Source organism: Peromyscus eremicus, chromosome 3, assembly GCF_949786415.1.
Source record: "Peromyscus eremicus chromosome 3, PerEre_H2_v1, whole genome shotgun sequence".
Taxonomy (NCBI): Eukaryota; Metazoa; Chordata; class Mammalia; order Rodentia; family Cricetidae; genus Peromyscus; species Peromyscus eremicus.
This window is the reverse complement of record NC_081418.1, coordinates 101,154,570-101,169,055: the sequence shown is the minus strand read 5'-3', so window position 1 is coordinate 101,169,055 and position 14,486 is coordinate 101,154,570. Positions and strand designations below refer to the sequence as shown.

Sequence of the window (14,486 nt, the reverse complement as noted above, 5' to 3'; positions counted from 1 at the left end):
GCCTGCCTACAGCCTGATATTATGGAGACATTTTCTCAATTGAGGTTCCCTCCTCTCAGATGACTTCAGTTTATGTCGAGTTGACATAAAACTAGCTACCACAACCCGGTACGGTGGTATGTGCCTTTTATCTCAGTACTTGGGAGGCAGAGGCAGGCAAATCTCCGTGAGTTTGAGGCCAGCTTTGTCTACAGAGCGAGTTCCAGGACAGCCAGGGCGACACAGAGAAACCCTGTCTTGAGAAACCAACAGAAACAAACAAAAAACAAACCAAAACAGCCACCACAACGGAGTTACCCATTTTGAGTTGTGCATAATACCCTGTAACTCCAGCTCCAAAGAATCCAGGGTTTCCTCTGGTCTCTGTGAACACCCACCCACCCAAACACCCACACAGACATACACACATTCACATAAATAAAATAAATCTTTTTTTTTTAAGTTGGCATGTGCCTCAGCTCTGTGGTGGTTCCCTCTGTACTCTAACAGCTTGCTCAGTGACGGCTCTGACAAGCAAAGTTTGCTACTGTGATATCACAGCCTACTCCTCCCCACTACACACACACACACACACACACACACACACACACACACACACACAGAGCAGAGATGTGAACCCACCCACCCAGCTCTGGATCTGACTACCCAATCCTCCTAAGTGGTTCCAAAAGCTATCATCATTTCAGCGAGAGCAAGCCATTAGCACCCTCAGACCAGGCTCCCATGTAAGCCACAGGGCTCCCATGTAAGTCACAAGGCTCCCATGTAAGCCACAGGGCTCCCATGTAAGCCCTAAGGCACACTTCCAAGTGTATCACTTGGAAGAAGCTCCCAGAGACTCTGGCAGCATTGTGGTCTGTCCCCTCACCACCAGGACTGAAGCTTACTGACCATACCTGGTCATCTGCAGTGCTCAGGCCAACATTGTCCTTCTGGGCCTGGGTCCCAAGAAGTCTTACATGAAGGCATTACCACATGACAACAAAATGTTGGGGGTCGTGCCCTTGGTACCCTCCTGGCCTGAAGGCCAGTCCCTGGGGCAGGTGGGGACCTAGCCGAGCTGAGGTCGCCTCTTGGCTCTGACCGTTTGGCTTGGCTATGAACTTGGCAGACTCTTCCTGCTCAGGGACAGTTGGAGGTCACCAACCACATTGAGTCCTCTTTCCACACCATGCCTTGTAGAATATCCTATAGTTCCAGCACTTTCTTGAAATTTTGTTTTTATGTATATGAGTGTTTTTCTACAAGGATGTCTGTGCACCACATGTGTGTCTGGTGCCTGAAGATGTCAGAAGAGGGCAGATCCCCAGGGACTGGAGTGATAGATGGTTTTGAGTCACCATAGAGGTACTGGGAATCAAATCCAAATCCTCTGCAGGAGCAAGCAGTGCTCTTAACTGCTGAGCTATCATTCTAGCCCAGCATTTCTTCCACCTGTTCTTGTCAGTTACATTATACTCTCAGTCACCATCAATCAATGCACTGTTCCGGAGACTTAGAATCAGTTTCTGTGGCAGGTGACTGGTGGCACACAGGGTCAGATGTGTCTCTCTGCCCCTACTTTACAGACGACATAACTGGAGAGGGAAGGCCCAAGATGACGGCTTAAGGAGCCCAGGGTGGTGGAGACCACAGGCTCCACCTACTGGGCTGAACATGGTAGGGAGACCTCAGCTCCCCAGAACTCTCTTCTTTCCATATTGGTCTCCTCCCCCCCAACATGCCACAGTGACCTGCCCCTTACCCTGCCCTGGCAGCCAGTTCTGGGGACATCCCCTGATAGGGGCCTCCCTGCCACCTATAAAGTCCTGCTGCTAAAAGGCACCAGCCCACATCTGCTACTCTTTTGGCTTTTATTAAAAAATAGATCAAGAAAATATACACACTGTAGCCTTATGGCTGAAGAGGCTGAGAGCTATGGGGAAGGGACAGGGGATAGGCAGGCAGGCCCCCAGCAGGAATGTAGTGCTGGGAAGGAAGGGGTTCCAAGCTGGAGCACAGGTAACAAAGGGGAACTGGGGGTGGAGGACAGAAGGAAGCCTGTATCCCGGGGTGCAGGTACCCCTGCCCAGGGCTACTATCCACATGAGTTCCTCAACTGCACTCTGCTCCACCTGGGAGCCCATCTGTCTTCACAGGCCTCCTTGATGCCTAGGTGCCCACTCAGGCATTGATGGCTTTCCAGCGCTCGCTGTCTGTGCTGTTTATGCTGCCCGTGTGGCAGGGCATGGAGGCAATGTCATCTAAGTAGGCCACTCCAGCAGAGTCGAACTGCGTGCTGGAGTAGCTGGCTGCCGAGACCCCCGCAGGCCCTGCAGACTCTACGCCCTCACGCCGGGCCACTGCGTAGGGTTGTGGCAGGTGCATGTCTGGCTCTTCAGTCTCATCCACTTGGCATTTGTAGGAGAAAAGGATCTTGGGCTCTGAGCTGGTGAGAGAGTGCAGAGGGGCCACTGCAGTCAGGAGGAGCAGAGGCCAGACAGAGCCCTAGCTCATCTGCAGGAACCTGCAGGAACCTTTGAGCCTACCAAGCTTTGAAGCTGGCCCCACCCACGCCTGAGAGATGGGGCAAGAGCTTCTACACCTCTCCGCCCATAGGTGTGTCAGCCCCCATGGGTGACAATAAACTAAACCCTAGCCTTCACCAACCCTGGCCAAGTGTGACCCCCATGCCTGCAGCACATGACAACCCGCTCCTGAACCTGGTCACCATCACTGGGATAGCTAGAAGAGGCTCAAAGAGCAGCAGGCTGTGCATATGGGAGCAGGCAGCAGCCCACTCCAGCCTCAGCTCTTAGGCTCTGTAGGCCTCCCCAGAGACGGTCCATGTCCACCACCCCAGCCTGACGGAGCGCAAACCCCGCCTGCACTCCACCATGTCAGGCCTGGTGGGGAGCCAGTCCCTGCCTTTGCCTCCTAGCCTCTGATGCTCCCCACATGCACCTATGCACACAGCACATCCTCCTTCCAACCGGGGCTCACTGTGAACCCTCAGAGTCCCTTCCAGGTGCACGCTCCCTGAGTGCACTCACACCTGCTTTACTCTCCTGGTGTCTTTGGGGGTACAGCAGGGCCTACCTCACAGCAGGTGCTTGTTGACAAAACAGGTAATAGGACAGCACTGCTAAACTGCATCCCTATCTCTTGCGGGAGGGGGGTTGCACGTGTCTGTGCTTGCTACACATACACAGAGACAGCATCTACACAGATGCTAAAGTGTGCCACCCAGTGCCCTCTGTGCACCCACCTCCCTGGCCATGCACACACAGTAGCTGCAGGCTCAGCCACATTAGAGTGCAGAGGTCTGGCCATAACTTACCCAAAGAAGCCACGGAGGAAGGCCACATAGATGAGCGGTGCAAAGAAGCTGAAGTACAGGAAGGTAGTGGCATCCACACAGCTGTGGTAGGGGGCAGGTCAGCATGGCCAGGGCCTGTGGTCTTGCCCTGACCCAGTGCCCAAGGGAGTGGGGACTCCTTCTGCCACAGTGGTAGCCACTCCACCCCACACCTAGCCCACTCCCATAGTGGGCACCCTCTTACCAGAGCCCCTCAATGATGTCAGCACACAGCAGAGCACTCCCCAACCCCTGCAGCAAGTTGAGTGTGGCCAGGATGCCTGCATACACGTAGAAACTCTTCCGTGCTGCAGGGCAAGGGTCATGAGCTTCTGAACCACCCTACCCGTAGGGCCCAAGTATAAACCTTGAGGTTCTCCCCCTCCCCAGGGATCCCCAACTGCAAGGCTGGGACCAGGCCAGTGCCCTCCTGCCCCTGCTCCAGCAGGTACTCACAGGGCAGGGATACGCGCTCCTTCAGGGGGGTCTTGGGGAGAATTACCACCAGTGAGTAGACCTGCAGAGACAGGGGTGACAGGGAGGCCGGGCCAGGCCAGGCTCCTTCACCTGCCCCCAGGGAGCACGCCAGACCTCACCAGGAAGAAGAAGCAAGAGCTGACCAGCCAGAACTGGCGGCCACCGTGGCCATAGATGTTGAAATCCTCAGCCGAAAGATGGGAGTCAGGGTACAGGATCTCCAGAGTCCCCTGTAGAAGGCAAGGAGGTCAGGTCAGTGCTACCACTGAAGCCTCTCTTGGCTTTTCCTTGCAGAGCCCAGGGCACTCCACATGCCAGGCCCTGCCCCAACCTAAGCCCCAGCCATGCCCACCCACCTAACTCCAGGGGCAGTTCAGACCCTGGATGAGTCCCTTGTGGACAAAGCCTTCAAGGTGCAGTCCTACGCAGCCTAAAAAAGGCCCATAGCATATACTCTCAGGGTGCCTGGCTAGGCACTAGCTCTCACACATTTATTTCTTAGCCTTTCCTAGGCTCACCTACAGTCTGTGTCCGGGGAAAGTTGGCCCTGCCTAGTCCATGTGACTCCTTGGGAACACTTAACAGTTCGGAAACATGACCCTTGACACCACCACCACCACCACATACCTGGGTGACTGAGTAGGCCAGAGACAGAACTGTGGTGATAGCCAGCACCCGCTTGATGCTGGACTTGCTCTCTAGGTGACCTGCAAGGCACAGGGGTGAGTCAGCCCCTCCTCTTAAGAGCCATCTCTGGACAACCGCAGGAAGGGTAGGGAGAGCCAGCCCAGGTTGGAGGACAGCCCTGCAGTATGCATACCAAAGGCAAGGCCCAGGATGATCACACTCAGCTCAATGGCTAGCAGGAAGAAGCGGGTGATCTCCCACAGGATCTGGGCACAGAAAGGCACAGGGTCAGCTGGGGGTGAGCTCCACCCAGCCAGACATCCCCAAGTCTCTCCAACAGGATCAGGGTAAAGAGGGCACATCACAACCTCCACCAGGCTGGCCTCCCCCCCTGCACCTTGTCAGCAACTATGGCAGCATCAGAGGCACTGACAGTCATAGAAACCACAGCCCTGGCAATGCCTACCAGGGCCACCACAAACACCTGCAGAGCAAGAGAAGAGAGTGTAGTGTCAGAATCAACAATGCCTCCTTCTGCAGGATCTACTCAAGAATGACAAGGGATGGGACAGGGTGGGTCCGAGTGGGACACAAGAAGGCATGTTCCAGCACAGGATTCTGGCAGGGAAACTCCACTGCTGCCCATCCAAAGCCCTATCAGCTCCCTGTGATTAGAGAACCAGGCAGGTGGGGCTCAGACCTAGCCCTGCTGCCTTCCTGCTCTATGACCTTAGGCAAGTGACAGCCATGTCTCCTTGCATGGCCACCACCCATCTTTAGTGGGAAACTCAGAGCCTGGCCAAGAAGGGACCAGAGAGCCACTCAGTTCTCAGGTGACATCTCAGAGTCTGAATCTGGAATATTCCAGTCAATCAGGCTCCTGTCCGTGTGGAGAAAGGAACCCCACACCCTGGAATGGGGGATATACCCAGGGAGGTCACCCTTAGAGCCTCTGCCTCATGTATGACCTCGATCTATATCCCCAAAGCAGCACACAGAGGGCCCACCAAGGGCTGGGACTTCAGACCCTCTCCTTAGGAAAACCTACTGCAAAGACACCACACAAGTGGGAGAATGTTTGACTGGACAGGGCTGCTGTGGACACTTTTCCTTACCCAGCGTTCATTTATCCCTCTACCAGTTCCCCATTTTCCCATAGGGATCACTTGCCTCCCTCAGCTAGCACGATCTGCTGGCCTGTCTCAACCTTTCCCTTTCCTTGCTAGCCTGTTATTGGCTCAGGCATGAATGTGGGATCCTAGGTGGGCCAATCCAAGGACAGGCTAGGTCTCCCCTAGCAGCCAGGGAAGAGGGACTCCCTAGTGCAGCTGTAAAAGCCAGGTGAGTTCCCAGCTGTCCTTGGCATCATCTCTGTGGGGAGAACCAAGTGCAGGAGAGAGCAAGAGGCAGAGCCCCTGGATCCAGCCATACCTGAAGCCATTTTCATTATGGAAGCAATTCATTCATTTCCCTTTGTGCTTAAATCAGAGATGGGCTTTCTGTCACCGAGTGGAGGGAACTCACCAAGATGTAGAAGGTGATAAAAATGGGGCTGGAAGTGACACGGATCTTGGCCCGAGCTAAGGGAAGCTTCCAGAGCAGGAAGATGAAGAAGAGCACATTAGGAATGAGCAGCAGGAGGTCCCAGTACCGGACCCTGGCAGGGGGCACAGAAGGTGGTTCACTGGCGAGGTAGGTATACAGATCCCCCAGCCCATAACATCCCCTGACCACCCACCCACAGCCAATCCTCCATGGGGCCAGGAACCCCACCTGGAGGAGCCGATATCCTCATACAGCAGCAGCAGGCATTGGTGGGGCTCGGTGATATTGGATGCTGTGGGCGGTGGCCACGCTGTGCTTCCGTTGGCCTCCTGCAGGCTGGCCATTCCACCGGCAGTGGCCCTGAAGACAAGCTCACGTAGTTAGGGCACAGGGCCCTCCTCCTTCTGTCTAAGGCTCCCAGGGAAAACAAAAGTGGCAGCGTGAAGTGCAGGCCACACGTGAGACTCTCTGGGTAGGAGACAGAAGGCTCAGGGGCCTCTCGCTCTGGACAGGGCCTGGTCCCTCTCTTCAGGCTCTGCCCAGATTGTCCCTCCAGCCTCCAGCCCGCCCCTGCTGCTTGGCCTCCTGGTGCTTCGGTGTCCTCTCTGGAATGGTGCGGAGAACAGTATTCTCTTGGTGAGGCCATGGTGACGCAGAATACCTCCAGCAGGACTGTACTGGGAGGACCGAATGATTCCCAACTCCACCTTACAAAACCCGCCCACCATCTGATCTCTGAGGCCACATGGTTGCTAAGGTCCTCAGGAAAGGAGATGCAGGTGGAGAGGACACCGGGAAACACAAGGAGGTCACTAGGTACAGGGCCTGGAACAGTGGCCGAAAGAGGGCCAAGAGGGTCGTCTGAGGAGAGCTGAGGATCTGGGGTCCCTAGAATGCCCTGGAGGGAGGGAACTAAAGGTGGCCAGAAAACCCTAAACAAGGAATCTTGGTGAGAGGATTGTCTGGGGATAGCAGTAGGGCCTCCTGCAGGACAAGCTGAGCCCCAGGTCTCATGGGTGGCAGTATTAGGGTCTGAAGGAACTCTCCTCTACCCAAAACAGCGAGCAGTCAGGCAGGGGATGTGCACAGGTGAAGCAGTGTCAGCCTTGGACCACAAGATGGCAGTAAAAAGAATGAGCCTGAACTGAGGGCCAAATGAATGGGCCTCCCAAATGGGATGTGGGTGGATCCAGACTCAATAGTGCCATCGTGACCAACACAGAAACATGGCTGGGACTTTGCAGACCAGGGTGGCACACTAAGCCCCAGGCACTCCACCCAGGCGTGGGCGCACAAGCCTGTATACTACCAAGAAAGCTGCTGAAAGCTTTTCAGAGGAAAAGGTTGAGGCCTGGTGACCTATCTGTGGCAGGAGCGGCCAGGAGCTTGGAGCTCCTGTTCAGTGTCCCAGCTACTGCAAAAGGAGCCCTGTGGGTTCACTATAGAATCTCTGAGCAGCAGCAGAAAGAGGCAGGGCTTGGGGGACTCAGGGACAGTCTCAGTTTCAGGGCCATTCCATTCTAGTGCTACCTCTGCTGAAAAGACAGGAACCCCCCGTGTGCTCAGATCCCCCAATCAGGTTGGGCCCTGGCTCTGATTTGTTACACCTCCAGCTTGCTGATGAGGAGAGTATGTACTTGGTCCCCAGTAGACACCCCCAAAAGAAGCTGGCTCCTTCCCAGTCCTGACCATGGCAAAGGTGAACGGAGCAGCTGTCCGTCACTCATGTGCCCTTCTGCTTGCCCGGCAGATCTGACCAGGCATGTGTCTGGTATATCCAGCAACTCACTGGGTTGCTCAGATGTGACAGGGTCAAGGTCTACCCTCCTGAGGTCATCCCCCCAGGGATGAGAGGAGAGCAGACACAAACCCTTGTACTTAAAAAGCCAACTTCCACTGGAGACAGCGGAGTGGGACAGGGTGACGGAAACGCAGCACAGACAGGAAGTCCCCGGCATCCACACTTACCAGCAGAACCCTGGATTTCAGTGTGCTTTCCCCAGCTTCCCTTGCAGGAAGGACTGGCCACGTGGACACCAGCAGAGTGTGACTCGCCAGTTTCAGGTCGTGCCTTTCTTCCTTCCTGTTGGCTGGAATACGGATGTGATGGGAGAAACGAGAACAGCCACGTTAGACCATTAGGCAGAAGCATGCATTGTAGTCAAAAAACCAGCAAGGAAGATGTTTTGTGGGTCCCTCCATGCACGCCAAGGCTGCTTCCACAGACTGACTGACAAGACAGAACGGCCTTCTATCTAGTTATCACGGCCTTGCCTCACAGCTAAGGCTGAATTCCAGATTTAGGTTGGTATTCAGTCAATATTAGATATGCAGCTAAGTAGTTAGCCTTGGAAAACTCTGGATAAAGAGCATTCCTTAGAGAGAACAGCAAATACAAAAGCCCTGAGGTAGAATTGGATTTGGTCTTACGACCAAAAAGAATAGGCTGGGCATCTGGGGCAGTTGGGAAGATGAACACACTTGGCAGGCTGGATCAGATGGAGTAAGTAGGAGTAAGTAGCACACCTACATGCAATGTAATTTCCCTCTCAGAGTACTGAAAAGGGTCTTTCCAAAGAGGGGACAGGGTCCCATTTCATGTGGGCAGGCCTAGGGGAAGGTGAGACAGGAAGTGGATACTGTAACAGTCTAGCGTGGGAAAGGTCAGAGAACAGGATAGGGGTCAGTCAGCAAGAGGGCCCCACTTTCCCGAGGGAGCTCAGCACCCCTGCTCTGTCCAGGGGTTTAGATATGATGAACTCCACAGAGCACAAACGTCAGGAAATGTAAGTGTACCCAAGCCTGGCCAACCAGAAAGCCCATGCACCCTGGCCACTGCTGAGATCAGAACCGACCCTGCTGAGATCAGCAGGCCAACTGTGACTCTGGGCCAGAGCTCTGGAGAGAAAGAGACAGCTAACAAAGGCAGAGCCACAAGGAGGATATAGAGAGACCCTGTGAATTCCTAGTAACCCCTGAATTCAGTGACACATGACACCCATCCTTCCCAGCCATAAGACCCCCAAATCCCCTTCACCTCCAGGGTGTTTGAGTTTGGCCCCTCCATTTCCCAAACATATCAGATGTTTATTTTTGCATTGCTGGAGATAGGACCTATGCTAGGCAAGCACTGGACCACTGACCTACATCCCTAATCCTCCTTTTGAGACAGGGTCTCCCTACATTGCCCAGCTTTGAACCTGTGATTCTCCTGCCTCAGCCTAATAGCCAGGGTGACACCAGGCCTGTGTCCCCAGGCCTGGTTCCCAGCTCCTGTAGGGTATGGAATTGACAAGTCTAGCGAGAACAGCATTCCTGGCCCTGCCTCCTGCTTGCTGTGTGACCTTGGGTGAGTCACTTCACTCCTGAGTTTCACAGCGACAATCACAACTACCTAGCAGGGTTGTTGTGATAGTCAAAATAAGGCAAGCTATGGAAATGTCTACAGTAGCCACAGGCAATAAATGACTTTCCTACAGGTTGAAGGAATGAATGCCGGGTGAGGGTGGGGGGTCTGCCCATGGACCCAGGTGCCCCCTTAGCAGGTCTAACGGCTATGCAGGGAAGGAGGACCAGTGGTGTCAGCTGCCACCTGTGTCACTCCATTGTAGGATTGGGAATCCAGCTCTGGGAGCCACAGTGCTCAGAGGCTGCGGCCACCTGCGCCCATAGTCCAGCTATCCCCTCCAGAGCCTGGCTAGTTCTACACCTAGTAGCAGCTCACGGGAGGCATCTCGACTTGAGCGAGTGGACACTGCTGAGCAGGCAGAGCCCCAGCGGCTGCCAGGCCAAACTCCCGACCCAAAAGATCCCTGCTCCAGCAGCACTGGGGCTGGGAAGCAGTCAACCGCATCCCACTTCTGTGTTTGCCATGATGATTGTGCTCCTAAAATAACTGAAGTGATGATAACAAACACATGAGGACATACTTCCAGCGCACAGGCTCAGGGCCCTGTGCTTCCCTCCTAAGAACACTGGGCAAGCGCCATCAGGGTCCCTGTCAAAGGAAGGCAGGGCAGGCATGGCCCACGGACCCCGCCCCCTCTCCTCGGACCCAGGGCTTCTCCTTCCCTGGCTTTGGGCACATGCAGTGACAGAGAAGTGAAAGGAGCTGGCCCACCAGGAAAAAGAGGAAGGAGAGAGGGCTGACGGAGACAAAGAAGGGCTGTGACATCTTGAAAGAGTAGCAGAGGCTCACGAGGGGAGCCCAGGCCTCTGGGGACCAGGGAACTGAGGCAAGGTTTCTTCCACCTGTAAACCTGAAAGGGCAGCTCTGACCTCAGAGCATTCCCCAGAGGCCAGGCTCAGGCCTCTCCCTTCCTCCCACTCTCGTGGCTAGCCTACTGGGCCTTAGGTGGGACCTACTCTGACACACACACACACACACACACACACACACACACACCCCAAGAGGCTGAGAGAGCTTGTCTTTCCCATCTGTGCAATGGGATTGCCCAAACCTTCTGAGCTCTTATATGGGACCCCTACCCAGAGGGAGAGCAGCAGGGCAAGCAACCCCAAACACTTGCTTCTCTCCCTTATCCCATAGGCTGCTGAGCCTCTAAATCTAGCAGCAAAGCAGCATGGGAAATCTCCAGAGGATAGAGGCTAAGTTCAATGCCTCCCTGAACCTGTCAGCCTTGGTGATAGAGAAGAGACTCTGTCCTAAGGGGCCACTGTGGCCACCAGGAAGAAGGGATGATCCAGGTGACCTACCTCCTGCCAATCCTCCTTCCCCTTCTCTACCCACAACTTTTATTTCACCTACCTGAGGGCCTTTGTGCTTGCTTATCTTCCCCCAGTTTTAGCTCATCATTTGACTCTTTGGCTAACCCCCCCCCCTCCAAGTGGACTTTAGCATCTCTAGCCCACCTGGGTGTTCTTCCAGTATGATTTTTTTTTTTTTAAGGACAGGGTCTCATGGGGCCCAGGCTAGCCTCCAACTCAGCATGTAGCCAAGGCAGGTCTTGAACTTCTGATCCTCAACGCCCAATTGTTGTTTATAGCACTAGGCCTTAACCGGCAGCAGGTGTATTTACTTGCTTTCTGTCGGTCTGTCCTAGGCCTCGTGACCCAACCCCCTAGAACAGAGTAACAGCTCAACTAAATGCTATGACGCGCACAAATTTCCAGCCCAACGCAACCGAGCCGGACAAGGATTGGGGTCAGTGTCCCATACTCCACAGCCCCCTCCTCCTTACGGAGCTGAGAGGAGTTGCCCCTTCCTTCCGCCAGGCCAGGGAGGCAGAGGCAGAGCCCGGACTGTCCTTTCCGGCTGCCGCTGAGCTCGGGCTGCACCCGGAGCTGCCCGTGTCCAGCTCCATACAGGGTCCGGCCCTGACCGCTAGGGTCCCCAGAAACTTCCCAAAGGCTGTCCTGCGGCTTCAGCCCTAGTGGCACAGGGACAGGAAGGGACGGTAGGCCCGAGCCCGAGGAAGGAGCGAGGCTGGGCCTCCCCGCTAGCTTGGCGCAGCAGGAGGTGAGGACCGGGCAGCGCTTACCTGAGAGCCCGGCTGCGCAGGCCGCGGGACTCCGACCCCCGGTAGGCAGCGAGAGCGGGGGAGCGTCGCGCAAGAGCCGCGGCTGAGGTTCTACGCGGGTCGGTCGCGGGTGACCGGACACCGCCAGCGCGCAGGACCCCCAGGACCCGAGGACTCCCCTGGCCTTCCCCGGCAGCGGCGACGGGCAGGCGCCTAGGCTCGGTGTTTTTCGTCTAGGCAAAGCTGCGAAAACAGTCACGACCCCTGTTTGTGGCACTCAGCCCCGCCCCCGGCCTCCAGCAGCCAATCGTAACGGACTCCCTCCCAGAGTGGAACAGGCCAATAAAATTCCTCCCGGGGCCAGCTCTTAAAGGGACTGCAGCAAGCTTGCAGTTGCTGCGAACTACTGGGGAAAGAATGTCTGCACCACTCACCCCTAAAGCATTTCGAGACAGCGCACCGAGCACGCTCCGCCTTTGCCCCGCATCTTCCTGGGGTCAGCTCTGGTTCTCCGACCGGTTCGCCCTACCTCTCCGAAGGTGGAGCCTCGGGGACCGGCGTCCCGCAAAAGTGACCTCTGGTCACCTGGACCAGGGAGGAGAGAAGAGAGGGCGGCCCTTCCTCGGACGCCGTGTACTTGGCCACTTCAAAGGGACCGGCTTTTACAGGGCTTCAGGCCGCCAGTCCCAGTCACCCTGGAGGCTGGGTGCTATCAGTCGCGTTTTGCAGAAGGAACCTGACGTTTCTTGAAGGGGTTAAGGAATGTGCCCAAAGCCGTCGGGTTAGGGAGTGGACACACCAGGACTCACGCGTAGGCAGGTGCCTTCCAGAGAGATGCCTTCCCTGACTGTCGCCTCCCCCGGGCGCCTCAGTGGTGTGAGACACCCCCAGGGCAACTTGGAGGCCTGGCCTCATTTCAGGCCACCTCCTGCTTATCTTGAGCAACTTAGGCTAGCCACAGGAGCCTCCCCGTAGACATTCAAGCTTGTGCCCCGCCCACCCCCGTTGGGCCTTTGCGTGCATCCTCAGGCCTGGCTTCTCACATCCTCTCTTCACCAAGAGCTTCCTGTCTCTCCCTCAAGTGATGACATTGACATGCTTGCCCCTTCTCAGGCATCCGGTGGCCTAGGACCCAGCCCCTAGTGTGTCCCAGTAGCACCCTGAGGGGGTGACTCAGTGTAGGCACCTGTTTATTATAGGATCTCAGGATCGCCCAGGACAGCACAATGGGACTGGAATGAGCCTGGACTTCCTTGTGACTGGTGTCAGACATAGCTTCCCTGAGACTTCCAGGTTAGGTCCACTCGTCAATTTTGGTCTTAGCCAGTGAAGCTGGCTGTGCCTGCTACAAGGTCAGAAGTTGTCACAGCCACAGTGGGCAGAGAAAACCACCAAGAGCTCTCAAATTCTTGCCTAGAGAATACAGTGCCCTGCTTAGGAATACATGTCCTGGACCCTCCTTGACCTCCAGGCGTCAGGGCACCACTCTCCTATACTTACAAGGAGAAAGGCCACAAGACTTGAACTCAGGGCTTCTGCAAAGGCAGTACACGCTCTTAACTGCTGAGCCTTTTCTCTGGCGCCTGTTGCCCCCCTCCCCCCAACTATCAGTCACATTAGACAAACAGGGTGTGGTGGGTGTGGTGGGATTACATGCCTGAAATCCCAGTGCTCTAGAGGCTGAGACAGGAAAATGGCCTCAAGTTTGAGGCCAACCAGGGCTACATAACAAGACAGTGTCTCAGAAAAAAAGAAAATATGTGTGTGTGTGTGTGTGTGTGTGTGTGTGTGTGTGTGTGTGTTTCTACATTTCATACTCTGGAATTTCGGGCTCCCCATGTAGGTGTCTAGGCGGTTTTATGGTATTTGTGGAGTAGCTGAGGTCATCATCAAATGCCTCTTCCCCCTGGCAGCAGAGGCAGTCTCCCCTGCACACAGGATAGTGTGGCATCCAGAAAGTCACATGAATGGGGATCTACCAGGTAGTGTTCCTGGCTTGCACCGGGGTGGGATGCGAACGCCAGTCTTGAGAATCTAAAGCATGTTGGGGCATTGGGACCCTCCACGTGCCTATTTCACTCATTGTTCTGATCTTTAAAATTACAAACCATGCCTCTTTCCATCCCTATTACAGAAAGGACCCAGAAAGGACCCACCTTCAGGGTCCTTCCAGGCCTATGATGACTCCACTACCCTCTGCTGTCACAGGGTCTGGTAGGGCCTAGGCCATTTGGACTCTTTACAGAATGTGGCTCTGGTTTATCTTGTCCATGACATCCTGCTAGTAAGGGTGGGTAAGCATGGAGTGAGTGGCAGGCCAGTGGTGACAGATGAGATTGTAAAGGGGGGGCAGATAAGTGCTGTGAAAAATGGAGGGCTTGTCTTTATTGGAGCTCATAGGGGTCTAGTGGCCTAGGGCAGACTTGATCATCTTTTCAAAAAACATATCCTATCATGGTGACTTGTTTTTGGAGTCTCTGTCATCTGGATGCAGCACCTTCCACACTGGTGAATGCTGCTGTCACCTGCATGGTTCCCCGGCGGCACAGTGGTTTCCAGCTTTGGGGGAGGCCTCCAGCAGGAAAGGGGCTGTGGGTTCCTGTTTCAGAGGCCATGCTACTAACCCATCTCCCTAAGACACATCCTGTAGCACCTAGGAGTATCTTTTGTCCTACAGGGCCTGCAGATCCCACCTTCTGAGCTTCCTTCCATACTTCCTCTGCCCTGCTCTGGGTCCTGTACAGAACTATTCACGCCCACGGCACCAAGAACTGTTCATGAAGTACATACAGCAGAAATCCCATCCTGCTGAGACCCAGCTGTCTAGGACTGTAGCAGCAGTCCCCTCACTGGAAGCATCCAGCCTGTCTCTGTCCACCTGACAGGTGGCAGCTAGTAGTTCACCCAGCACGTGGCTCCCTTGGGTGACCTCACGTCAGAACAGAGCTCCAGCTCCTAGACGGACTGCAGATCTGCCAGATCGGCGATCTGAGCTCTCCTACTCCTTCCTGGGCTTCACA

General features: G+C 55.2%; 1 protein-coding gene across 1 annotated transcript; it reads right to left on the bottom strand.

Moving 5' to 3' along the window:
• Window positions 1–1,836: 1,836 nt before the first annotated feature.
• On the bottom strand, window positions 1,837–11,717 carry Tpra1 (transmembrane protein adipocyte associated 1). Its single transcript, XM_059258175.1, has 12 exons — window positions 11,488–11,717; window positions 7,955–8,076; window positions 6,215–6,346; window positions 5,966–6,098; window positions 4,839–4,925; window positions 4,635–4,707; window positions 4,442–4,521; window positions 3,934–4,044; window positions 3,794–3,854; window positions 3,543–3,645; window positions 3,320–3,400; window positions 1,837–2,428 (listed from the first exon to the last, which is right to left on the bottom strand). The coding sequence occupies exons 3-12, from the start codon at window positions 6,328–6,330 to the stop codon at window positions 2,164–2,166; spliced, it is 1,110 nt and encodes a 369-aa protein (XP_059114158.1). The 5' UTR covers window positions 6,331–6,346; window positions 7,955–8,076; window positions 11,488–11,717; the 3' UTR covers window positions 1,837–2,163.
• Window positions 11,718–14,486: the final 2,769 nt, after the last annotated feature.